Source organism: Rhinolophus sinicus, chromosome 6 (genome assembly GCF_057876585.1).
Source record: "Rhinolophus sinicus isolate RSI-liver-muscle chromosome 6, RSI-T2T, whole genome shotgun sequence".
NCBI classification, from domain to species: domain Eukaryota; kingdom Metazoa; phylum Chordata; class Mammalia; order Chiroptera; family Rhinolophidae; genus Rhinolophus; species Rhinolophus sinicus.
This window is the reverse complement of record NC_142506.1, coordinates 14,429,377-14,455,075: the sequence shown is the minus strand read 5'-3', so window position 1 is coordinate 14,455,075 and position 25,699 is coordinate 14,429,377. Positions and strand designations below refer to the sequence as shown.

The following is a 25,699-nucleotide window of genomic DNA, read 5'->3' as shown; positions in this document are numbered from 1 at the left end:
AGGCGCAATAAATTTAAAAGGATAGAAATAATACACAGTATATTCTCCGATTACAATGGAATTAAATTAGAAACCAGCAGAAATGCGAGAAATACTTTAAATATTTGCAAATTAAAAAGCATTCTTCTAAATAACCAGTAGGTCAAAGAAGAAATCAGAGGGGAAATTAGATAAAATTGTTTTAACTGAATGGAAATAAAAACAAAACATAAATCTATGTGAGGCAGCTAAAGCAGTACTACTGTGTTTCCCCGAAAATAAGACTTGGCCAGATATATTATATAAAACCTGGTCTTATATTATATTAAAATAAGACTGGGTCTTATATTAATTTTTGCTCCAAAAGATGCATTAGAGCTAATGGTCTGGCTAGGTCTTATTTTCGGGGCAACACAGTAAGAGGATCTTAGATGCTTAGAATAGGAGAAAGATCTAACATCAATAATCTAAACATCAACCTCAAGAAGCTAGAAGACTAAATCCAAATAAGTAGAAGGAAGGAAATTAGACCAGAAGTCAATGAATGTAATACTGAGGACTATAGCTAACAAAAGAAGTATACGACCTGTGCACTGAAAATGATGAAGCATTATCACTCAGTTAAGGAGATATACTTAAATGTAAATGGAGAGATACATCATGTTCCTAAATTAGAAAACTCAGTATTAAGATGGCACTTGTCTTCAAATTGACCTATAGAGTCAATCCAATATCTAACAAAGTTCCAGGCGGACTTTTCATAGAAATTGACACACTTATACTAAATTTATATGGAATTACAAAGGACCTAGAATAGGCAAAAGAACTGTCTTCAAAAGGAAGAACAACTGAGAACTTACACTCCCTGATTCCCAACTTAATGTGTTATAAAGCCACAATAGTCACGACAGTGTGGAATTGGACTAAGAATACACCTCTGTCAGTGGGACGGGATAGAGAAAAAGATGGCAACAGGAAAAGGATAGTCTCCTTAATACAGTGCTGGTAGAGTAGGATATCTGTATGTAACAAATTTTATACATATGTTAGACTTTTACATAAAAATTAACTCAAAATGGATCATGTACCTAAAGGTAGGTACGAAAACTACAAAACCTCTGTAAGAGAACATACACACCAAAAGGACGATCTGTCAAAAGAAAATGCTGTAAAGTCACTAAAATTAAAAATGTCCCTCTTTTCAAAAACACTAAAGAAAGATTTTTAAAGGCAACTAAGAAAAAAATACTTTTAATCATATATCTAACATATACCGGAGGTGCCAAAAAAATATTTATAAGTGGACACTTGGGTCAACGTTGCTCAAGCAGTAGTTCACCTTAATCAGAAGTGTCTGGACACTGAGGTAACCACTTTGAGCACCTCTTGTAATTGCAGACGTCAAACGTGATTTGTATTTATCTTTTGTTATTGGTATATATCAAGTATTACAATTTTAACACAGTTTTCCTTTCTTGTAATGTGTATACATTTTTTTGGCACCGTGTGTGTGTGTGTGTGTGTGTGTGTGTGTGTGTGTGTGTGTGTGTTTGTGTTTAAACTCAATAAGGAGACAGCCCAATTAATAAATGGGTAAGAGAGTTGAATAGACATTTTACTAAAGATACATGACTAGCTAATAAAACACATGAAAGATGCTCATTATCATTAGTCTTTAGGGAAATGCAAATTAAAACCACAATGTGATTCTATAATACACTCACTTGAATGGCTATTTTTGAAAACAGTGACTATCAAATGTTGAGGAGGAATTGGAAAAACTGCAAACCTCACACGTTGTTGGTGGGAACGTGAAATGGTACAGCTACTCTGGAAAACAGTTTGATAGTTAAGCTTACGCTTAACTACACAGCCCAGTACTTTTGAAGGTATTTATCCAGGAGAAATGGGAACATATGTTCACTCAAATGCTTGCAAGCAACTATTTATAAAAGCAGTATTCATAATAGCTAAGAATTACCGTGTTTCCCTGAAAATAAGACCTAGCTGGACAATCAGCTCTAATATGTCTTTTAGAACAAAAATTAATATAAGACCAGGTCTTATATTTTATTATGTTAGATGAGACTGGATCTTATATTAATTTTTGCTCCAAAAGACGCATTAGAGCTGATTGTCTGGCTAGGTTTTATTTTCGGGGAAACACGGTAGAAACTGCAAATATCCATCAACTCATGAATAGATAAACACAGTTGGTTTTGTCCATACCATGGAATACTCCTCAGCAATAAAAAGGCGTGGAAAGTTTTGGGTGTACCTAAAAGTGCTAAGTTTATAAAGTCAGCCTTAAAAGACTATATATGATTTCATTTGTGTGAAATTTCTATAAAAGGCAAAAGGAGACAGAAAACATATCAGTGCCTGCGGCCATGAGTAGGAGGAGAGATTGATTGCAAAGAGATAATGGAAGTTTTCCAAAACTGGATTAAAGTGATGGATGCACCATGTGTCATTTCTTTAAATTAATCAAACTCAGACTTTGATATATGTGTGTACATGTGCACATACAGAGGGTGCAAAAAAAAGTATACACATTTTAAGAAAGGAAAACTATTAAAATTGTAATACTCAAAATATCCCGATAACAACTGATGAATACAAGTCACGTTTGACTTCTGCAATGACAAGAGGGGCTCAAAGTGGTTCCCATCAGCATCCAGACACTTCTTATTACTGCGAACTACTGCTTGAGCAACAGTGAGCAAAGTGTCCACTTGTATTGTCACATTTTTTTGGCACCTCCGGTTTGTATATTAATATTGACTGTAACTGTTGGAGGCATGTGTGTTTGTGTGTGTCTGAATATGTACTTGCAATTATATTCTCTATTGACCCCTGGCATAAAAAAGCCATATAAGAGCAAATTTCAAAGAGAACATTAATTCACTGTTAAAACTGTATGGGAATCTAGATCTCTTTTAGGTAGTAACAAGATTTCTTTCATAGAGATGTTTATTTTATACCAGGGGTTAGTAGAGAATATAATTGTAAGTGCATATTCAGACACACACAAACACATGTGTCTCCAACAGTTACAGTCAATATTAATACATATATATACATATATATACATATTAATACATATATACACTTTTCAAAAAGTCAGAATATTCACTTAACCAGTATATCCTCTTTCCCTAGTTATCCTAAGATATATTTCTTTATATCATGTGGAATATTATTTCCCCTTTGCATGAATATGGTTTTGTTTTTACATTGTTGAACTGTTATACAACAACGGGGGTCCTACAGGATTCTAAGAACTGCTGCAAAGCATATTCATATAAAATATAGCTACGTTTTTATTATACTAGAATTTTGTTAATGAAAGTAATAGTGACACATCTCTTCGTTATAGTTTATATACTATTTTCAAAATTTGGTACAACTAAAGGAAACTTGCTGTTTCTGCTTCTCTCATTTTACCTGTCATGTAGATCCAAAGTGGATGTATGGATTTGGTGACGAGGGGCCATGCAAGCCCTTGAAAGTTGATAGTGTAAAAATAACAGATGAAAATAGAGAGGAATTTTCTGTTATCATCATTTTCCCTTATTTCTTTAGGAAGAGCTATGAGAATTGAGTAACTATGCTAATTGTAAATCTGCTACTCTGTGTATTTACATAAAAATTATTTAATAAGTCTTCAATTAACACCTGCCATATCTGGAACAAATTCTTTAAATGACTGCCTAGTCATAACAGTTAGGGGAGTTATTTAAAATAAATACTTTTCTTTTGAGGAAAATAACATTGTTGTCATTATAGGCTTCAGCAATTATAGTACTAATAAAGGTGACGGAATTTAAATACATGTGAGAAGGATGACGTGGATTGAAGAGACACCTATAGCTTGAGTTTGCAAAGTGCTAAATTGGTAAATGAATTAAGCAACTCTTGGCAAACCATAGTTTTAAATACAGCTGGTAACAAGTGCTTTTCCTTTCTAATAATCTTTATTTAAATTCCTTTTCCAAGATTGATGTTTCTGAATAGCATTAATATCTCTATTTCAAGCTAATTGCAAAAAAATGTTTTTTTGTGTTTCATGGTTTTTTTGGGGGAATAGACTTTAACCCACAATAGGCTCATATATGTCAACTAAACTACTACAATAACCTTATAGTAGATTTCTTTTGCTGTGTGTATATAAACACTGTATATATGGAGGTGCCAAAAAATGTGTACACATGACTTATATTCATCTTTTGTTGTTGGTATATATTGAGTATTACAATTTTAATACAGTTTTTTCCTTTCTTAAAATATGTATACTTTTTTTGGCACCCTCTGTATATACATACATATGTAAGTATATATTTGATATACATATACATCCCAAAATTCTAAGAACTCTTTGTGATTAGAATACTACATTCCTAAGATAATTTTAAATTTTAAGAAAAGAGCTTTGTTGTGATGTAATTCACCCACTATACAATTCAACCATTTAAAACATACAATTCCAGGGTTTTCAGTCTGTTCACAAAGCTGTGCAGCCATCACCAGTCAACTTGAGGATGTTTTCATCTATCCCAAAAGCAACTCCATACCCTTAGGTAGTTACTGTGCAATCCCATCACCTGACGCTCCCATCCCTTCGTCTGTTTTCTGTATGGATTTGCTTGTTGTGGACATTTCAGATAAGTGCCATCATACAATATGTAGTCTTTAATGACTGGCTTCTTTCACGTAGCATAATGTTTTCAAGTTCATCCATGTTGTAGTGCATCCCAGTATTTCATTCCTTTTTATTGCTAGATAATATTCCATCATTTGGATATACCACATTTTATTTATTCTTGTATCAATTGATGGACATGTGGGCTGTTGACACTTTTGAGCATCATAAATAATGCTGCTATGAATATTCATGTACATATTTTTGTGTGAATGTATCTAAATTTGTATGGATCATATTTTGTGTGAACATGTTTAAAATTATTTTGAAGTGGAATTACTGGGTCATATATTAACAGTGCGCTTAACTTTTCAAGGAACCGCCAAACTTTTGTAAAGTGGCTATACCATTTTATATTCTCACCAGAAATCTATGAGGGTTCCAGTTTCTCTACATCCTCATCAACACTTGATATTATCTGTACTTTGGATTATAACCATGCAAGGGATGTGAAGTGGTATCTTTGTGGTTTTGATTTACACAACCGTGTCGGCTAATGATGTTGAGCATCTTTCCATATGCTTATTGGCTATTTGTGTATATCTTGGAGGAATGTCTGTTCAGATCCTTTACCCAGTTTTTAATTGAGTTGTCTTTTTATTATGAGTTGTGGGAGTTACTTATATATTCTAGATACAAATCCTTTATAAGCTATATGATTTACAAAAATTGTCCCTCATTCTGTGGGTTGACTTTTTTTTTAATTGGTAATATTTATTGAGCAATTATTAGTCAATGAGCTAAGTGAGCACTTTCCATGCAGTATTTCACATTGAATCTTCACAGCAGTCTTGTCATGGATAGTTTTTTTTTAATTAATAAACTATTTTTTAGAGCAGTTTTCAGTACATAGCACAATAGAACACAAAGTACAGAGTGTTTTTATATAGTCCATGTCCCCACACTTATATAACCCCCTCCATTATCAACGTCCTACACTAGAGTGGGGTATTATTTCAGTTGATGAACCTAACTTAACACATTATTATTAAAGTCCGTAGTGGGTTGATTTTTTTATTCTCTTCATGGTGTACCTTGAAGCACAAAAGTTTTTAATTTGAATGAAATCCAATTTTCTGTGTTTTTTCTTTTGTTACTTGTGCTTTGGTATCACAGTTAACAAATCATTGCCTAAGCCAAGGTCATGAAGATTTATGCCTTTGTTTTGTTCTAAGAGTTTTGGAGTTTTAGCTATGATTTATATCTATGATTGATTTTGGATTAATTTTTGTATATATTCTGAGGTAGAAGGGTAGGGTTCCAACTTCATTTTTTTGCATACAGATGTCCCGTTGTCGCAAATCATTTGTTGAAAAGACTGTTCTTTCTCCTTTGAGTTGTGTTGGTACCTTTGTTGAAAACCACTTGGCTGTAAGTGTAAGAGTATATTTCTTGACTCTCAATTCTGTTAATCTGTCTGTCTGTCCTCATACCGATACCTCACTGTCTTGATTACTATAGCTTTGTAGTAAGTTTTCAATCTGGGAAATATGAATCCTCTTTCATTTCTTTGCTCTTATCACACACTCACATGCTCTTCATTTCCCTGTCCTCCCAGAATGATCACATAATAATTTCAGATTAATAATCATTGTTTTTGTTATTATGCTTATGTAATCAATCGCTATTCACAGTTGAGCCATGTAGCATATCTTATTTTTTTCCTGTACGGTATTTTGTTTTATCTAGAGTTGTTGATTCTTTTTTTTTTTTTAAATACTCAAACATGAAGCCTTTTCCCACTTGAGAAACTCCTTTCTGTACATTCAAGAAATCTTTCTGACCTGTGTAATCCAGAATGGTTGGTTTTGCGCTCTTAGGTTTGTTGCATAGCTTTTGAGTCAGAAACTATCTTTTCATCATTATGGAAATTTATTTTGTTGATTCCTTGGATCCTTTAATCTTCCTGTTTCTTCATTTATTCCCTCATTTTGGTGGGAAAAAAAACAACTCTAAAATCCTTTAATGTTCGTGTAAAAGGGTTTATAGGAGAAAAATTTTTGAAACCCTCCAAGCCTAAAAATGTCTTTATTCTACTCTTTCTCTTTAATTTAGCATTCTAGGTTGGAGAACATTTTTCTAGTAGAATTTTGAAAGCATTTCTCCATTGTTTTCCAGCGTTTAACGTTGTTTAGAATTCTAGTGTCATTGTTTTACTCTTGAGTTTTATTTTTATAAGAAACCTAGATTTTCTCTGGAATTTTGTATAATCTACTTGTTGTTTCTAGTCTTCTGAATTTTCAGATGATGCACCTTGTTGGGTCTATTTTTATACCTATATTGTGCACTCAGCATGCTTGGAAAATTGTCTTTTTATTGTGGACAATGTTATTATTATTTTACTGCTAATTTCTTTTCCGCCATATTTTAATGTTCTCTCTTCTGTTACTTCTCTTTGGATGTTTTGGATGTTGTTCCTTTTAGTTTGGGTCTCTCTCTCTCTGCTCTCTTTCTCTCCTATTTTCCATTTCTTTGTCTTAATCTACTTTCTGATAGATTCACTGAACTTTATTGTCTAACCTTTTAGTTAAATATATATTTCTGCTTTCGTAACTTTAATTTCCATGAGCTCTTCATGTTTTTTTTTTCCCTCTTGTAATTTTCTGTTCTATTTAATAGATGTGATATCTTCTCTGAGGATTTTAGTGATCTGATATGTTTGTTTTTGTCTTTTTGATTTATTTTTAGTCACTTTTTTCTGTTTTATTCTTTTTCTTTTTCTTTTTTTTTTTTTTTTGGCATCTGGCTTTTATACTAGAGACTTTTTTTTAAAAAGATTTTATTGGGGAAGGGGAACAGGACTTTATTGGGTAACAGTGTGTCCTTCCAGGATTTTTTCCAAGTCCAGTTGTTATCCTTTCAGTCGTAGTTGTGGAGGGCACAGCCCAGCTCCAGGTCCAAGCCCTTGTTAGTTGCAGGTGGTGCAGCCCCCCATCCCTTGCGGGAGTCGAGGAGTTGAACCGGCAACCTTGTGGTTGAGAGCCCACTGGCCCATGTGGGAATCAAACTGGCAGCCTTCAGAGTTAGGAGCATGGAGCTCCAACCGCCTGAGCCACTGGGCCGGCCCCTAAAGACTTTTGTTGAGGTCTCATAATGTTTGGCTGCCTGTTCATATTTAAGGGAGAGTACCAGAAAGCTGATTGGAAAATTGGGGTACATGGGTGGAGCTTGTTGACTATGATATTCATTTTAGGATGATCTTGCTGGAACCCTATAGGAGGTGACCCCCAATATTGGGATTCTTTAGTGTTTCATGTAGGACAGACCACATTTCCAAAAGAAGACTCAGTACTGCTATCTGGCTTCCAAAATTCTGGAAGTTATGTGAATGAAGAAGAGTAAAGAGCCTCAATGTTCTGTGTAAAGGCATTCACCATTGATAATTCTGACCCTAAGCTCTGTTTTTATATCTCCCCAGTTAGAGACACATTGTTTTACTTTCTTTAGAGAATACCAGTAGTATTCTGGGTGAGGGAAAGGACAATTATTTGCCTGAATAGAATAAGGAGGAATCAGGAAGCCAAACTGCTTCTCAGACTTTCAACCTGTCTTCTTATTTCACCTTGATTTTGCTTATTATACCATCTGGGGTCACCATCCCAGAGTCTCTTGGCATAGATTGTAGTGTAAATTGTTTTGCTTCAAAGCTTTCTACTCTGTTTTTCTCAGCTTTCTTAGCAATTGAGAGATTGAGGTCTGTTGCCAGTTGTTCATCTGCTTTTCTGCTTTCAGAATTTAGTTGCTGTTCTCTTCTCTCAGATATTAGTCCTTGTGGATTTATGCTATTTTTAAAATCTCTTTATTCTCATTTCATGGAATTTCAGGAGATAGTGAAAATAAATTCTTATGTCCAATGCACCATCTTCAACAAAAAGAACTCTGCTTCTATTTTTAATCTCAAAGGCTTCACAGTTTTTCTTCAACCTTCACTATAACCCTTGCTTGATTTGTTTTTAAAATATACTAGGCACTGTCGTAACTGACCTTCACATAACTGCCATGCCAGATTAATGAATGCTCTCCATTCCTTCTGTAAAATACATTATGGGTACCCACTGCAAGGAGCAAAAATATACTCTTAAGTACGTCTGTTTACTTCTCACCCACTAGTTGAGTAGGGTGTGCCTGTAGGGGTCTGTTTATTTCACTTTAAAGAAATGGAAGCTGGAAATGGTAGTTGATATATTATGGGTGTGATTATATAAGAAAAATATCATGGAACTCTAGTGAGCTACATCCAAAGTTAATGAATGAGTACACATGTACACATAGTTTTAATTTAAAGTAAAATGTTTATGCTTCGTATCATTTTTTTTTTTATGATTCTCTGCTTTAGTAGCGTTCTCTGTTAAATGAACAACTGCTAGCTCCAAATGTATTGGGTAATAACTTGTTTTCAAATAACAGAAACGTCATTATATCCTATGGGTCAAATGTATGATTGTGCCATAGTGCGTGCGGACTTTTCATATATTTAACAAGACAATTGTTTTTCTTTAGTTCCAGATGTTGAAGTGAAAGGAGAGTGTTCTAGCTATTATCTCTTGTTACAAGGTGATGGCAATAGAAGATGTAAAGCCACACTGATTCACTCAGCTAACCAGATCAATGGTTCATTTGCACTCAGTTTAATTCATGGAAAGATGAAAGCCAGGGCAGAAGAGACGTCACTGAGTAAGTGTTAACTTTAGCTGGAAAACATTTTTACATTTGTTTGCATATATAATTAACTTATGTGGTTTTTAATGAACTTATTTCCCCCAAACTCCATTTCACTTTCAGTAAATTTACCCTTTATTTTAAACACATAACATATTTGAACAATGCAGGGTAGAGAGAATTAATCCCTTTTATATTATACCCAGTAAAATTTACTAGGTAGATCTTCAATTCCAAATAGGACATTTTTAGTACTTTCCACTTTAAACACATATTATTTTTCTATAATTTATTTCTCATTTTCATTTACTTCCTCTTAAGCATCTTGTTGTTTTTTTTACTGCTCTTCTTTTCTCTCCAAGCTCTATGTTTTGGTTATTTATTACTGTGTGACAAACCACCCCAAATTTAGCTTTAAAATGACTGTTTATTCTTATATCTCATAGTCCTTTGAGTTGATGGCTCAGCTGGATGTTTCTATTTTGGTCTCACATACGAGAGCCGTCACACATAGCTGGGGCTCCAGTTGTTTGAAGAATTAAGAGGACGTGGTGTATAGATGGCTCCTTCTGCCAGATGTTTGGCACCTGGGTTAAGATGGTTGGAACAGCTGACAGTGAACTTGCTTTTCACCTGCCATATTTTCATGCCCTGCGTGGGCTTCCTCACAGCATAGTCTCAGGATAGTTTGATAGGGTTGCTAACTTCTCTTTGAGCAATTGCTTTAAGAAGCCTCAAGGCTTTTATGACCTTGCCTAGAGGTCGTTCACTGTCACTTTTACCATACTTTGTTGGTTTCACAGGGCCGGCCTGGGTTTGTGGTGGATGGACTCCACACTGGGTGAAGAGCAGGAGGTGTGGTTTATTGGGGGCCGTCTTTAGAGTCAGGCTTTCATACTCTGTGTTTTCTGTAGGAATTTCAATTACCTGAGCCTGCAGAAGAAAATGTGGTAGAGGGAATTCTATCCTGCTACCTAATTCCTTCCGTTTAAGAAGCAGGTGAAAGTTTAAAATACACAATTTAGTATGCTTATTTCCTGCAGCTTAATTATTATTTATTTTGAAATATACAAGATCAAGAGAGATGAGCAATTGACTTATTTTTTTTAATTCTGTGATAACACATTTCCTGGGAACTGAATATTAATTGTTATCATAGAACATCTTTAATTCTGACTTTTTTCTGTTTCTCAGGTTTCCCTTTTGACTTCATGTCACTTCCACATTTTTCTGGGGAGCAGCTTATACAGAGAGAGAAGCAATTAGCTAATGTTCAAGCTTTGGCTTTGAAAGAATATCTGAGTAAGTAACAATTTTGTATATTTTATTCTACTGTAAGGATGTTGACTTGTTCAGACATAATGCATTATTTCCACACTTTTTCTTATACACTTTGTCTTTTTTGTTGTGACACACATTTGTAGAGGTGATTTAGAGTAGACAAAGACTGCAACTTTTTTTCCATCAGATTCAAAATATTCCTATTTATTTGTACATCATTGTTAACATTTATAAAAATATTTCTCCAGGAAACTTTTGTATTTCATCATTCTTAACCATATGCTGGAAAAGATACTTACAATTTATTCTGGTTAATATAGATCTCTTTAGATTTCTCTTTACGTATTTTTAGCTATCATAAGACAGAGACTACAAACAGAAAAAAACGCATATTCAGAGAAGTTAATACGTTAGCTTGAGCATTGATTCTCAGGCTTTAATCATGATTACCAATAATATAATAACTAAGCCTAATTCACATACTGGGTAAAATTGGCATTGTGGATTTTCCTTATTCAAGAAATTGACACCTTTTAAAAGGTCATAATTTTTTTTCTGTATTTCTTGGTTATCAATTTTAACATTTTTTAATAGTCATTCATTAATATCTAATATGAACTTATTTTAAGCAAATTGATACAGAATTTCTAAGAAATTAAATTGTAAGGCCTCATAAGTTGCATATAGAAAAAAATGATACTAGGATTAAGTAGCTATATTGTAAAATACAAACTATCATTCTTTAAAAGCACTTAAAAATACTTTGACTTTAATAGACTGTTATTCAACGGAAAAAAATTTTAGAATACTTGGTCTCAGTTATTCATGTAAGAATTACCTACTTTTTCAGTTGTACAAAGACAGAGTAATTGTGTAGTCTTGAATTCCTCCAACCATTGATTTTTTTTTTTTTTTAACTTTGAAAATGATATTAGCTCAAAGAAAATATAATTAGAAAGGCAAATCAGTTTCAATAAAAGGTAGTACATGTTAAATCCAAGAAAAAAATAAATACCGTGTTACTAGTATTTCTGGGATAAAACACTTTCACTTCAAACATCAACCCGCAGTATTATTCACTTGTTGGCCTTGTTCTGTCCCTGCTAAACCCCTGTGCAGGCCCCGACTCCCGCCAGAACCCTCCCGCTGCTCTTTATAACTTGGTTCCTTCAGCATCTCCCCTATCTTTCATTGTTACCTCTCTTCCTTACCCTTCGAACCAGAAACACTGTCAGAGTGGAAAAACAGGCAGCTCTCTGAAGCTGGTGCATCTCTCCTTTGGGTAAGAAGAGTTAACCCCAGTATGGCCATCCGTCCTCCATGGCTGGAAAGGGAAATACTAGCAGCTAAAGCCACATAGCTGCCTATAGATGTGACTGGAAGTGCTGCTGGGGGCAGAAGGGAACAGAAGTACCTACGGAACAGATGCTAAAAATGTAGAAGCACCAAAATGTGAGCTGTAACACAGGCAGCACCTATAAGGATGGAACAGAGCCCAGAAGGGACAGGTAGGGGCCTGAAGTGGAAGGAAGCCTCGGAGCTAAGTAGCCACTAGAGACACCAGCTCTGGGCATATCCATGAAATGGCTCATTTGCAATCTGAAGCATTGAATCTTGACTAAAATTAATGACCCAGTTAATCCATGTATGGTGGAATGGCTTGCTGAATCAATCTCTTCTCTACCCAGAGAGTTAATACTGGATTAAAAACTGGGGACAAAGATGCATCTATTCAGAATTCTTGTGTCTCCAAAGACAGAGGAAAATGACTGCAAAACAAAGTTTCCAGTGTAAGAATATCTGAGTGTCTAGTTCAGTGATTCTTAAAGGAGTGAAATATGAATAAAAGTACTTAAATTGATATTTTTAATTAATCTGTACATGACGAAAACTCAGTAATGTAAAAGGAACAGCTTTTTTTGGAAAAAAGAATCAGTGATTATGTATCAATACAAAGATTGTAGTCTTTGCTGAAAAAGTTTTTCCAAAAGGTTTTTCAGAATTATCAAGACACGGAGTGAACTTGTTCTTATCTCTGCCCACTCTTTCACTGACTAGTACTGAACCAAAAAGAGCAACTGGAAAAGATTGCATGAAAATGTACTCACGTTATTGAGGCTGTGTGTTTTTTAAAATAACACAAAAATCAAATAAAATTCCTGTTAGGGTTTAAGTGTTTAGCCTAATTCACTGTCACTAATGTTATTTATTTTTTTTAAAAAAATTATATCTCATCCTATTGTTTAGAATGATACTTAAAATTTTAAATTTTAGAATTTATGTTTTACCCATTTTTTGATAATTTGTAACTTGTTGTATTTGGAAATATTAAACATCTTGTTTCACGTAGTTTTAAAGAAGGAGTTTAAGAATGCTGAACAATTTTAAAGCAAAGTCCATTCAGTGTGACGCAAAACAAATACCAAAACAGCAGGCATTCTGGTGCAATATTGGGTCACTATTCTCAGCTCTCCACATCTTTTTACCATTTATAGAACCAGTGCAAACCTGATTGCTTCATCTGTTGCTCCTTTAGATATGCTGCTCTATGTTTTCCTTTAATAAATGTGTAGTTATTACTAGCTTTTGAAGGAATAGTATTCTTTTTTTTTTTTTTTTTTTTTTTTTTAGGGATAGTATTCTTTAGCTAATTTATTTTTAGACTTTAGTTCAATATATTTCTCCCAAATCTTTATCTGCCACTTGTGTGCAAACTCGTTTATGTAGAGATTATTTTTCACCTGGGTAAGTTATCCTGCTCATAACCCTGTTAAACTTCATCTGTTTTCCGTCTCTATTGCTCAGTCATCAAGGTCAGAAGGAAGGCGTGCCCTGGTCTCCAGATTGCCCAATATGTCATCTAATTGACACGTTTCCATAAGCATACGTCAGATTCATGAATTAAGTATATTTTTAGGATTAATATAAATATAGGGCTAATTTCTGAAGCGTATTATTGATTGCATATCATTCAGACGGAAGCAAATCATCGATAACTGTTTGTTTTAGAGTGGCTTCCAGCAGATTGTGCAGAGAACAAAAAGCTTGATTGCTTTTTATTTTCTCACTCAGAAGATGTAATAAAAGCAGCATATATTACAACTCTCACTTTACCACAGCTAGAGTGGTTCACTGCAGAAGTTATGTGTTACTCATCTTGGGTCAGAACTGGAAGAACCCTTCCAAATTACCCACATTGGTGAGGTGGGATTTTACAGAGGCATTTCTCCTAAAGCTGATGGTGTAAAGCAGAACCTCAAGACTGGCTGCTTCTTTTCCAACCTATTCCCTTCTGTTATTTGTGTACTGACCTCACCTAGCGAGGTCATGTGCTCTAATCCTCTGTATCTGAGGGCACAGTGCTGTTCCTTCCAGGCAGAGCACGCGCAAATGTCTGTTGAATTGAATTCTCTCTGAATTTATACTTTACTATTTTATTATAAAAGAAAATGTGATTAGCCCGTAAGTGTTTCAAAATGGAAATACTTTTATAAAAGGAATGCATAGGTATAGTTTAAAAATTCAAGTGGAACTGGAAAACTTAAAAGGGAAACCAGCAGGGCCCTCCCCTCTTCTCCCCATCTGTCCATCTCTATCCACAGACAGCTAGTTTTTCTGATATTTCCTTCAGTTTTCGAAATAATATCTGTGTGTTGGTACTTCTTGACATACGAGTTTCAGATATTATTTTAACATCTAACTTTAGAAGATAAAGACAACTCTCCCACATCATCTTCACTTCCCCTTTCCACCCTTTCCAGTGACATCACGAATTTTGGGTAAACCGGGTTAGTTTCAGCGTTACTATGATTGTATACACGTAAGTTTACTGCTGAGTCATGTAATCTGTGATGATGACCAACTCTCCTTTCTTATATCATCTTTGTTTTTCTTATGGTTGACGATCATCTTATTGTTAATTTCCCATTCTTCCTCACATGCAAAATATTGTTATGTTTTCCAGAGGTACCAGCATTTCTGCCACATACCCATCAATTCACCATATTGTCAAAGACAGCAGTTCCATTTTATTTCTCTTAATTTTTTTTCCGGGATGTTTATACTTTGCTCTATTATGAACGCATTGCTTCCTAGACCTGCTGAGGCTTCTCTTTGTTCTCTTTTGGAATCTTTTTCCTAGACCTGTCATCTCCTTTTTCTTGGATTGCTCCCATGATTAGTTGGAACATATCTTCCAGAAGCTTCTTGTGTAACAGTTCAAGGGGCATACATTTTTCAGCTCTTGCATGTCTGAAAATCTCTTTACTTGATTGATAATTCATCTGGAATTCCAAGTTGGAAATTCTTTATCCTCAGTGTTTTGAAGGCATTGCTCTATTGTCTTCTGCGTTGCTGTGCTCCTGTTGAGAAATCCAGTACTATTCTTATCCTTTGCAGTTTGGTTTATTTGTTTTCACCCCATTCTGGAACCGTTATCCCCCGGAGCTTTGTCTCCAAAAGTTTTACTGTGAATTGTAGTGTGTGTGTGTTCCTCCCTTCCTTTCCTCCCTCTCAAGCTGTGTATTTGATGAGCCATTTCAATAGAAGATTCACATTCTTAAGTCTGAAAATTTTTCTGATCTCTTTAGCAATTTCCTTCCTCCCATTTTCTCTTGTATTTCTTTCTAGACCTCTTATTAGTTGTACATTGGCTTTCCAGGACAGAATACCTACTTTTCATTTCCATTTCCATATTATCTTTTTGCTGTAGTTTCTGGGGGTTATCTTCCATTTTATTTTAAGCCCTTTTATGGCATTTTAAAAATTTGAGTTCTCATGCCTAAGTTTTAAGTTTTTTCTTATTCATTGACTGTTTCTTTATCGGAACATCTTGTGCTTGTTCCTTGGGTATACTATCTTCTCTTATTTCTATGAGAATATTAATTACAACAAACTTTCTTTCCTCTGTGATGTTTTTTGTGTCTGCTGGGCTCATTTTTTTTTCTCTTTGCTTGCTTTTGTCTCTCTTTTTCATCCTGGACTTCTTTCTAGTTTGGGCAATAAATAATACCTTTTTTCCCTCCCAAAGTTAGAATCAGTTGAGAAACAAACTTAAGACACACACAAATGGAGATAAAATACAAGTAAAAGCTGGATTGAAGGAAATGACTTTTTAGATCTGTGGCCAGGTGGATTTTCTGATATGCACACCTAGAAGTAAATTTATCCCCTGAATGACTACCAGAGCTGGGCAGCTGCACATCAACCCTGAGGGGGCAGGGTCCTCACCACATTGCAGAGCTCAGGCATTCTGCGGCTTTGCTAGCTCAGATGAAAGTTGGAGAGGAAGGGTCTCATCAGAGCATGCCTAGTTTCTTCTCCAAACTAGCTCAGTGAGTGATGGGAGGGAAAAGGGAGCTGGAAGTGTTATTGAATCAAAGTCCTTACACGTGTCACCATAGGACCATGGAAATGCAGAGCCCCTTCCCCCTCAACACTTTTCCTTAGTGTCTGGTGATTTTTTATCGTCAGTCCCGATTTACATGGGAAGTTCTATATGCCTCACTCTAATACAGTATCTGGCAAGCTGCGTTGTGGAGTGATGGAGTGACAATTCAACATTTTGGTTGTGAATTCCTGTCCCTACCTCCTCTTCAATATCAGTATCACCCTCTTTTCTCTGTAGGCCTTCAGTTTTTCAAAAGGAGAATCCCGTAATCTTTCCAGTGGGTCATTTGTAGCTCCTAGCTTTCTGGCTGCAGGGCGAAGAGTTTAACCCCAGCATCAGTGCCACCTTTTAATGTACCTAGTGTTTCATAGTCTGAGATTCGTTTTCAGTTTCTACCAAAAAAATGAAAGTGAAGTCACCGAGCTCTAAGACTGGAGGACGGGGCGGGTGGGGACCTTTGGTTCTCACTGCTCCCTCCCTAAACATCCACGGATCCAGTCCTATTTTAGCCCAGTTCCTCGCTTCCATCTTTCTAAAACCCGTAGGTTGTGCCCCTGTAGGCACCCAAGTTGATCCTGCCTTTGCTCTACCGGATTCAGTTACCAAGGCGTCATCACTATCTTCCAGGATTTGTTGAAAACTCATTCTTTATCGTTTCTCCTTTTGTTGTCTTTTCTCCTTCCTTTACTGTGATTTTAGGTTTGGGGAAAGAGAAGAAATACGTGGAAATGGCCAAGCTACCATGTTTAACCAAAAGTCTTACAGGTTTTATTTTCACAAAAACACCAGCATAAAGCTCAGCAATATATTTCTGAAAACTTTGATAAACTTGCCTTCAGTGTTTATCTCCTTTCAGTGTTAACAACTGACTCTTTTTCTGTTTCCCTCATGTAACTGGAAATTCTACCATTACCTACAAATGGGAGTAAAATGAAAGCGGGCTTCCACAGGAATGGTGATTCGCCGGATAAATTCACTTGTTTTGCTTTTGAAAATATACACCATAAAATAGTAGTAGATGTGGTTTAGAGAGGATTTAAAATAACAGTCATATGGTTAATTCTATTAATTTGTTGTCTTACAGAAAGGAGAAAGTTGGCAAAGCAGCCTGAAGTAGTTTCTGTTGATGAACTCAAAAGTCTATTGATACTCACAAGGGAACGCTTTTTAGATCATTTTGATGCAATTATTCCTAAAACAATTCTAATCAAGACAGATAAAATTAACACCTCCAATCTGTTAAATGGTAAGTTTTTTTTGCTGTAAATATTAAGGGTTTTTTTTTGTGTGTGACATTTATTATTACAAAAACTAATAAAAATATTAATAAAATCAAAATACATCTTTTAAATAGAAATAACGATAGATATTTGTATTCCAAATACAGCAGGTCCTCGAATAACATCATTTTATTCAACATTGTTTCGTTACAACTTGATGAAATGGTGTAGGAATTTAACTTTTTATGTCAATTAGCCTTTGGTAAAATTGGTTTCATGTCATTTCAGAAAGTTACAGAACCTATTGATGTTGTTAATTGAGGACTTCTGTTTGTGTGTGTGTGTGTGTGTGTGTGTGTGTGTGTGTGTGTGTGTGTGTATGTGAGAGAGATGACCTGTATTTCTCATCATTTAAATATTAAAAATTTTCTGATTACCTCTTTCAGAAAGCTTGTTTAGTATAATTGTTTTTGAGCAGAGGGAGAGGCTTTTAAGGCGAACCCTCTTACTGCTCTTACTAAGCTGCTAGAATTGGTGGATTTCTAGTAAGCTGTGTTTTCATAAAGTGAGAAAAGTGGAACCTACCCAGTGAATATAATATAGTTAAAACTTCACATAATAAGATGCTGCAACATTTGCCATTCATTAGAGCAGGAAGTTACCAAACTTTGCTGAGGGAGCAGGAAATCATTTCTATATTAACTTGTATTTCTATTTTCCTGGTTCTTCTTATTGTGATGAATCTTGTTAGATGTCAAGATCTAACAAGAAAGCAATTGAAGATGCCTGGCATTTTAAATATACGGGATAGTTTTTGTTTTTAATTCTATGAGAATCGTTTTTATTCCATAGATTGATAAGAAAACGATTGAAGCATCAAGTTAACAGTAATGTTTGTTGAGTACCTTTTGTCTGTTTGACACCATGAAGGTACACAATGAAGTTAAAATTGGAATCCTTGGCTTTCAACAGGCGTATGATCTATTTGGAAAGCAAAATATACATGCAACTTTTAGTGCCATGTTCTAAGCCCAGGTCCTGGAGCTAGACTGCCAGGGTTTCAAACTCAGTTTTGTAGCTTGTTTGCTGAATGCCTTGCCTCTGTTTCTTCACATTTCGAATGGGGATAATAATATTACCCACTTACTAGGGTTATTACGAGGATTAAATGAGTTGATACATATAAAACACTTAGAACACAATAAATGCCCCCAAAATTGTTAGAGTTGTCATTTGTATTATCATTACCATCATTGTTACATATCAGTGCCAAAGTTAAATAGTAGTGTGGGGTAATTTGAAAGGTGTTGGAGGCAATCTATGGTTACTTGTAAATGGAGGGTGTGTTCAGTAAGGGAGAGAGAATAGCTCTCGGGCATGGCATGGGCTCTGGAGCAAGATTAAGAAGTTTGAATCCCAGCTTTGCAGCTTGCTTGCTGTGTGACCTTGGGTAAGTTTTCTAACCTCTCTGAGCCTTATTTTTTTGGGTTTTTTAAATCTTTAAATTAGCAATGACATAGGTTGTTATGAGGATTAAATAAATTATTCGTAAATTACTTATTGGAAAGTTGCCTTTTATGAAGTAAGTGCTGTGTATTTTTTGGTTAAATAACTAAATATGAATTTCAAGGAAAGGAATCTAACTAGGCTAGAATGGTCACAGGACTCTATTAGGAGCTGAGGGACTTAATATAGGTCTTGGGATGATGTACTTTGATTTTGAGGCGATAGTAAAATAAATAAAGCTTAATAATAGTGACTTTTTTTTTGTTTGCAAAAACCTTTTCTGTGGCATTTTGCACAGTTCAGGCCATCAGAGATAACCTTAATAAATGCCCGAGGCAAGGATTGTACAGTGAATCCAACATCCCTTTATACACACACAGATGTATGTATGTATCTACATAATACATTCTTACATAGCAAAATTCAGTAGGTTAATGCTTTTCGGTGCTTATGTGTATTCCTTTCTCTTTAGACACCAGTCCACTAGAACCTATTTCTTCAAGTCTAATGGAAACCAATCCCCTGGAATGGCCTGAAAGGCATGTTCTTCAAAATCTGGAAATGTTTGAAAAAACGAAACAAAAAATGAGGTAGTATTTAAACAGCTCAGTATTTTTAAATGAACTTTTTTTTTCTTCTGACATTGTGTTTATCAGATACTAATTTTTTTGTAGTTTTATTGTAAGAGAAATATATGCGTAACTGCTATAAGGGGAGAGAGAGAGAGAGAGAGAGCTAGGGCATTACAGTGGTATGTTGAGAAATACTCTTCTCCTTCCTTCTATTTGTACTTTCCGGGGGTAGATAACCACAGTTAACATTTTAGTGAATGGCTTTTCAGACTACCATCCATAGAGTTACATAGTCTATGAATAGATAAGAAATATTTAAACAATACAGGAGCATATAAAGTGAAGTAAAAGTGTTCTTCTCCTTTGAGCCACTTGAAACTATTCCTGCTTTATATTCCTACATGTTTTAAATATGAGGCAGAATGTATTTGTTTGTTTATTTTAGTTCAGTACATTTTAGGCACTCAATAAATTTCTTGAATGATGGAGTGAAAGACGAAGAATTTAGCTCTCTTACATTACCTTCCTCCAAAGTATTTCAAATCACATTTTTACTTTTAGCCCCTTTTGATAACACGTAAGAGTTGCTATAACATTTTGCTCATATATATCAATAGATATTTATTGAGCATCAACTATGTGTCAGGCTCTCCTCTTAGAGCTTACCTTTTAATGGGAGAGACAGTCAAAAGAAAACAAATAACCAGACAAGTAAATACAATGATTATTAATTACTCTATGTGTAATGAATAAAAGAAACAAAGGGACTAAGGGATAATAATTTTACTTGTTGAGGGGAGGAAGGTGGTGGAAATTTAGATAAGGTTGGATGGTCAGGGACAGCTCTCTAAGGAGGTTACATTTGAGCTGAGATGTAATGGATAAATGAGTGAAACATTTAGACATATAGGGCCATGCACGTCATCAAAATATGGAGAGAGACCTTCAAATTCTTGATTGTGGACAAAAGTAATATTGCATATTTTAAGGATATGTTTTGTGTTAAAACAGGTTTAACTGGAGAATGAAAAACCATTCCCTGGTGAAATTCAGAAGTCCTAAGAATTTGGTTTTAGACAAAATCAGTCACCTGTTGTGTGACTTTGTTGCCTCATCTTTAAGATGAGAAAGACAGTCCCAGTGCTACTTCAAGTTGTGAAAATTTAGTGAGATAATGAATGAAAAAATACTTTGTAAGCTTGAAAACACCGAACAAAATAAAGTGTTGTCAGTGTTTTGGTTTTTGTTCTTTTTAACCTGACATATTTTAGTAGTGTAATTTATCACAAACAGGATTTTAAATTGCTTTGATATCCTTGTTTCCAGGATTCTATATAAATGCAAATTATACATTTCCCCATTACATCCAGCTTGTAAAATGATTGAGATTAATTTTCATTAAGAAACCTTTGTGAGTTACTATTAGAGAATAGCTATATAGAAATTAAATTAAACTCATAATGTAGTTCTTGCCCTCCTAGAGTATAAAGTTCATAGAACATATTTGATTATTTTCTTGTTTGACTATTTTTATTAGATTTATATTTTCAATTTAAAAAATAACGGGCATGGGAAGGGGAAAGTGTTATTGTCGGTATATCATTGATCCCTAGTGTATAGAAATGTAAGTAGTAACCCATATTGTCAACATTTTAATCATATAATTATCAGTAAAAATGCTTGATTTGAGTAATAAAATAATCAGGAAATAGTTGAATTGATATAAAGTCAGGAAATTAATATTCTGTGCCGACGTTGAAAGATTTTATTTATGCTTTGTGACATAAAGCCATCGCGTGATCTGTGACTCAGTGCTTGATAAAACCTTTCACATTCTCTGAATCTAAAGCATTTTTCTTTTTCCTGTTTTTAAAATTTTCTAAGAGCTTTTTGGGTTTATAGAGTGATACAGTAGAAATAGTACTTCATTCAGAGTTAGTCGACTTCTGACGCAGTCATTTAAAATAGCTGTGTCACCCTGGGTCTGTAAGGTAAACTATTGTCTGTTAGTATCTTTATCTGAAAAATAGGCATCATGATTGTTTTTTAGGCCTGGTATGCTGATTTTCACTTTCCAAAGTACTTATTTTCAGGTGTTAACTTGATTTGGAGGTGGGACGCATGCTGTCTTTTTCAAGGGAATGAAGAATGTAGTGTGTGTTGGGGTGGCCGCATGGCTCAGTGGGTTAGAGCGCGAGCTATGAACAACACGGTTGCTGGTTCGATTCCCACGTGGGCCAGTGAGCTGAGCCCTCCACAACTAGATTGAAGACAACGAGCTGCCGCTGAGCTTCTAGAGGGGTGGTGGGATGGCTCAGTTGGTTAGAGTGCGAACTCTCAACAAGGATGCCGGATTGAAAATGGTGACTGAACTGCACCCTCCACAACTAGACTGAAGGACAACGACTTGGAGCTGATGGGCCCTGGAGAAACACACTGTTCCCCAATATTCCCCAGGAAAATTTATTATTTTTTTTAAAAAAGGAATGTAGTGTATGTAAAGTAGTTTGAAAAGTATAAAGGTGTGCATATATTTTAGGTATAATAAAGACCCAGTGCTTATTCATAATGTCATAATCATGGCTAGAAGAGACCTTGGAGAGATTTCTGATTACTGCCTTATTTCATGGCTGTGCTTCAAGTAATCTTTCAAGTTCATAGAAAACTGGAACATCCAGTCTCTACTCTTGAAATTTACAATATTGTGGGGTTCCAGAACATACAAGAAAGTTTTGATTTAAATTTTATAGACTTGATAACTTCACAGTACTAAATAATAAAGCGTGCTGCCATTTATAAAGAACATAATTATGTCCATTTTAGTTCAGTAGAAGAGAATCATGTTGATATGGTAACTGTAAGTTTCACTGTGACCTACAGGTTTTTTAAAATACACTTTGATACTAAATGATTTGCAGAGATTTTCCTTTATTTTCTTCCCAAATATGTAGATCTTCAGTTTTATTTGTACATTTTTCTGGTTTCTGCCTGTGCCATCTTTTCCTGACTGTGGTGAACTCTAATCCACTTTCATTGAATCTGCATAACATTATTTTTCCAGAACCGGTTCCTTACCTTGTTCATCTGAACAGTTGCTGGGCCATAAAGAGGGTGCACGGGATTCAATCACATTATTGGATGCTAAAGAATTGCTGAAATTCTTTACCTCAGATGGATTGCCAATTGGAGATCTTCAACCTTTACAGATTCAAAAGGGGTAAGTGATAAACTTATAATCTCCAATTAATCTTTTTCAAAAAAATCATTTGAAAAACATTGCATCTCATTTCCCCAGTTAATTGATGTCCTGTGCTGCTTAGGCAGAATTCACAAGTTGGATCCCAGTCTTTGTCAGTTGGCCTTCCTTCATCCTCACATTTTACTGTAGCCAAATGTCCTGCTGTTTTGTGGTACTGAATAGAAGGGGAACAGGAATAATAAGAGTGATCTCAGCCCAGTCCCTGTAAAAGTCAGTAGCTTCTACTTTGTATACAAAGGACAGTATTTTTCAAGGAAAAAATATGATTTGACTTGCAAATATGTATATATTTTCATTCTCTTTTCTGTGACTCTGTAGTTTTGATTTTGCTGCTGTGTACTTGTCATGACATTGTCAGTCATGCGTAATAGTAGCAAAAAGCAGTCTTTCAACTGCGAGAACAGGAAAGTGTAATAAAAATGCTTTTGAAACTATAACATTACCAAGTAAGAACTCAGTGTCTACATGAATAATTTATAACTAATTTGACTTCCAAGACAACTTCCACTAAGTTACTAGTTGGTAAAAACTGGATGTTGCTAAAGTTGACTTAATTACAGTTAAAATTGTGACATCAAATACTAGTGAGATTTTACTAATTTGTTTACTACCCCAACTTCTTCTTAGTTGTTAATCCATTGCTTTGAAAACCTTCCAAAGGACCTTAAAAATTATAGATAATTTTGATTGCTTTTACAAAGATTGTTTTGGCAAATACTGATTTTGAAGGTAAATTTTGGAGGCATCTATTTGAAGGTAGTTATATCTAAAAGACAATAATAGAGCAGATTTCCTTAATGTGGATGTTCACTGGGGGGGGGGTGCGGGGGGGAAAGAGAGACTCTGGGTCTTAATGACTTAATGGTTTTAATGACATAAAAATTATGTAATTTTGGAGTCATTTTCCTTTTCTGTGGGAATCACAAAAGTGAAGAAGTGTATACACATTTTCATCTATTTAGTTGTGGAATATTGTCCTTCTAAATCACTAAGCATGAACTGGCAGTCAGATGGGTTTGCTAAAACTGAATTATGTACATTACATTTTACTGTTTTTGACCAGATGTCTTTGTAAATGCAATGTTGTAGGGGGGATGTATTTAATTCTTTCTTTAGTTTACAGGTGATTGATTTAGGAAAGTTTGATACGGTTCTTTGATGTTAGTAAAGAACTGCGTCCTTATCAAATGTATCTTCTATTGATGTTAAAGTTGAAGAATGAGCTTTCATGGCACTGAATTAAGAACCCGTGGATTTTAGTAAGTGTCTACCTATGCAAGGAGCCATTCACAGCGCTGTACTAAATTAAAGTACAGGCCTGACTCCTGTGTATATACACCAAAGAAATATTAAACATTGACAAAATACATGTTGGTTAAAATGTTTCTTTTAGAAAGAACAAGGTCTGAGTAAAATTAAAACAAAAAAGATAAAGTTACTGAGAGGGATTGAAATCAGAAATGGAATACAGCATGGCAAGGGTAATAACTGAAATTCTAGGGACCTCAAGAGTTCTATTATATATTACAAAATTATTCACTTTTATGCTCAGTCAACAAGCCACTGGGGTCATTGCAATTTATTAGTGCTACTTTTTGTGGAACACTTTAAGTAAATGCATTAGAATATAAATTCTGTCCTTTAGAATTTATTAATCAGCATGTGTCTTATATTTTAATGTAATAATTTTAGATGCTTGTCATAATACCCTAGATAATTTTCTGTGGCAAAGTGGGCAGTTTCTTTCCTAATGCCATAGGAGGAAAAATGTGATAGTGAATTTATTCTTGGTACTCTACTGTCTACTTGCCTTTCTATGTACCATTTCTAAGTCTTCTGAATTCAAGCCTCTGATACTTCATTCTGTCTATTACTGTGTAAAGACCATTGATGCATAATTCTTCCATTCCCAGCTAACCTGTTCTGAGCTTCAGGAATATAATCCAGTCCATTAGAATAGTGCCTCCCAATTCAGGCAGAGAAGAAGGGCGGGCACCTATTAGAATAACCGGGAGAGCTGAACCTAATTGCAGTGACCTTCTTCCCGAGATTTTTATATGCCCCTGGCAGGTCTGGATATGGAAGGGGCTGAGCATGACCGTTTCACGTAAGCTCACCGTATGATTGATTTTAACGTACCTGCTGATTGAAAACCTATCCCAGAAGAACTTAAGTCAGCAGTTAGCCTCTAAAACGCTCCAATATTTAAATGGTTGCTGACTCTTAAAGTAGGTGTCAAGATGACTACATTCCCAGTTAAAGAAAGATCTGGGTCCTTCATATGTTATAGTAGGAATTAAATATCTCTTTTGTTACCAAAGATTCAAGTTGACTTAATCATTCCCCTGTAAAAAAGAATGGAACTAAATATATAATCACTAGTTCATTACACTAAGAAAAAAAATCCTTCCAGAATAATGCTGCTGTTTGAATTTCCACCTCAAATGATTTTCCATTCTTGATTTATCCATTTCTCAGAATACTATTATGAAATAAGTAGCATCATAACTTTGGAAACTTGAGTTACAGAAAATGTAGGTGATAAAATCCACAGGCCTACCCCTGCTTCATTTTCTAAGGTCTGATACAACTTACTTTTTATCCCATGTAAGATTCAGTTGTACTGAAGGAGGTCACATTTCTTTGTTTAGACACTTTCTGAAACTTTTTCTCTTTCACTAAATAAACTTTAAATACAAATAAAACAATTTTGTTGCAGGGAAAAAACTTTTGTTCTGACACCAGAACTTAGTCCTCGGAAACTTCGGGTTTTACCATTTGAAAAAGCTTCAGTATGTCATTATCATGGAATTGAGTAAGTTTTTTATTTACACTTTACTCTTCTGCGTGTTACTGATGTAGCTTATCGTCTGTGAGTGTGAAGAGTGACTAATAAAATGGTATAAATCGAGATATAGAGCCAAAGAGAAAGTACCATGTTTCCCTGAAAATAAGACCTAGCTGGACAATCAGCTCTAATGTGTTTTTTGGAGCAAAAATTAATATGAGACCCAGTCTTATTTTACTATAAGACTGGGTCTTATATAACAATAATAATAATATAATATAATATAATATAATATATAATAAGACTGGGTCTTATATTAATTTTAGCTCCAAAAGATGCATTAG

General features: G+C 34.9%; 1 protein-coding gene across 3 annotated transcripts in view; it reads left to right on the top strand.

Annotated features, from left to right (window-relative positions):
* Positions 1-25,699, top strand: part of MTBP (MDM2 binding protein) — a 67,264-nt gene that overhangs the window by 28,352 nt on the left and 13,213 nt on the right. For 2 of the 3 annotated variants that reach the window (XM_019716845.3, XM_088798964.1), the window contains exons 12-17: positions 9,182-9,355; positions 10,535-10,642; positions 17,095-17,256; positions 19,209-19,326; positions 22,370-22,525; positions 25,287-25,382. In XM_019716845.3, the coding sequence (XP_019572404.3) occupies positions 9,182-9,355; positions 10,535-10,642; positions 17,095-17,256; positions 19,209-19,326; positions 22,370-22,525; positions 25,287-25,382 (814 nt within the window). The remainder of the gene's footprint in view (positions 1-9,181; positions 9,356-10,534; positions 10,643-17,094; positions 17,257-19,208; positions 19,327-22,369; positions 22,526-25,286; positions 25,383-25,699) is intronic. The other variant, XM_019716980.3, reaches the window with a different exon arrangement.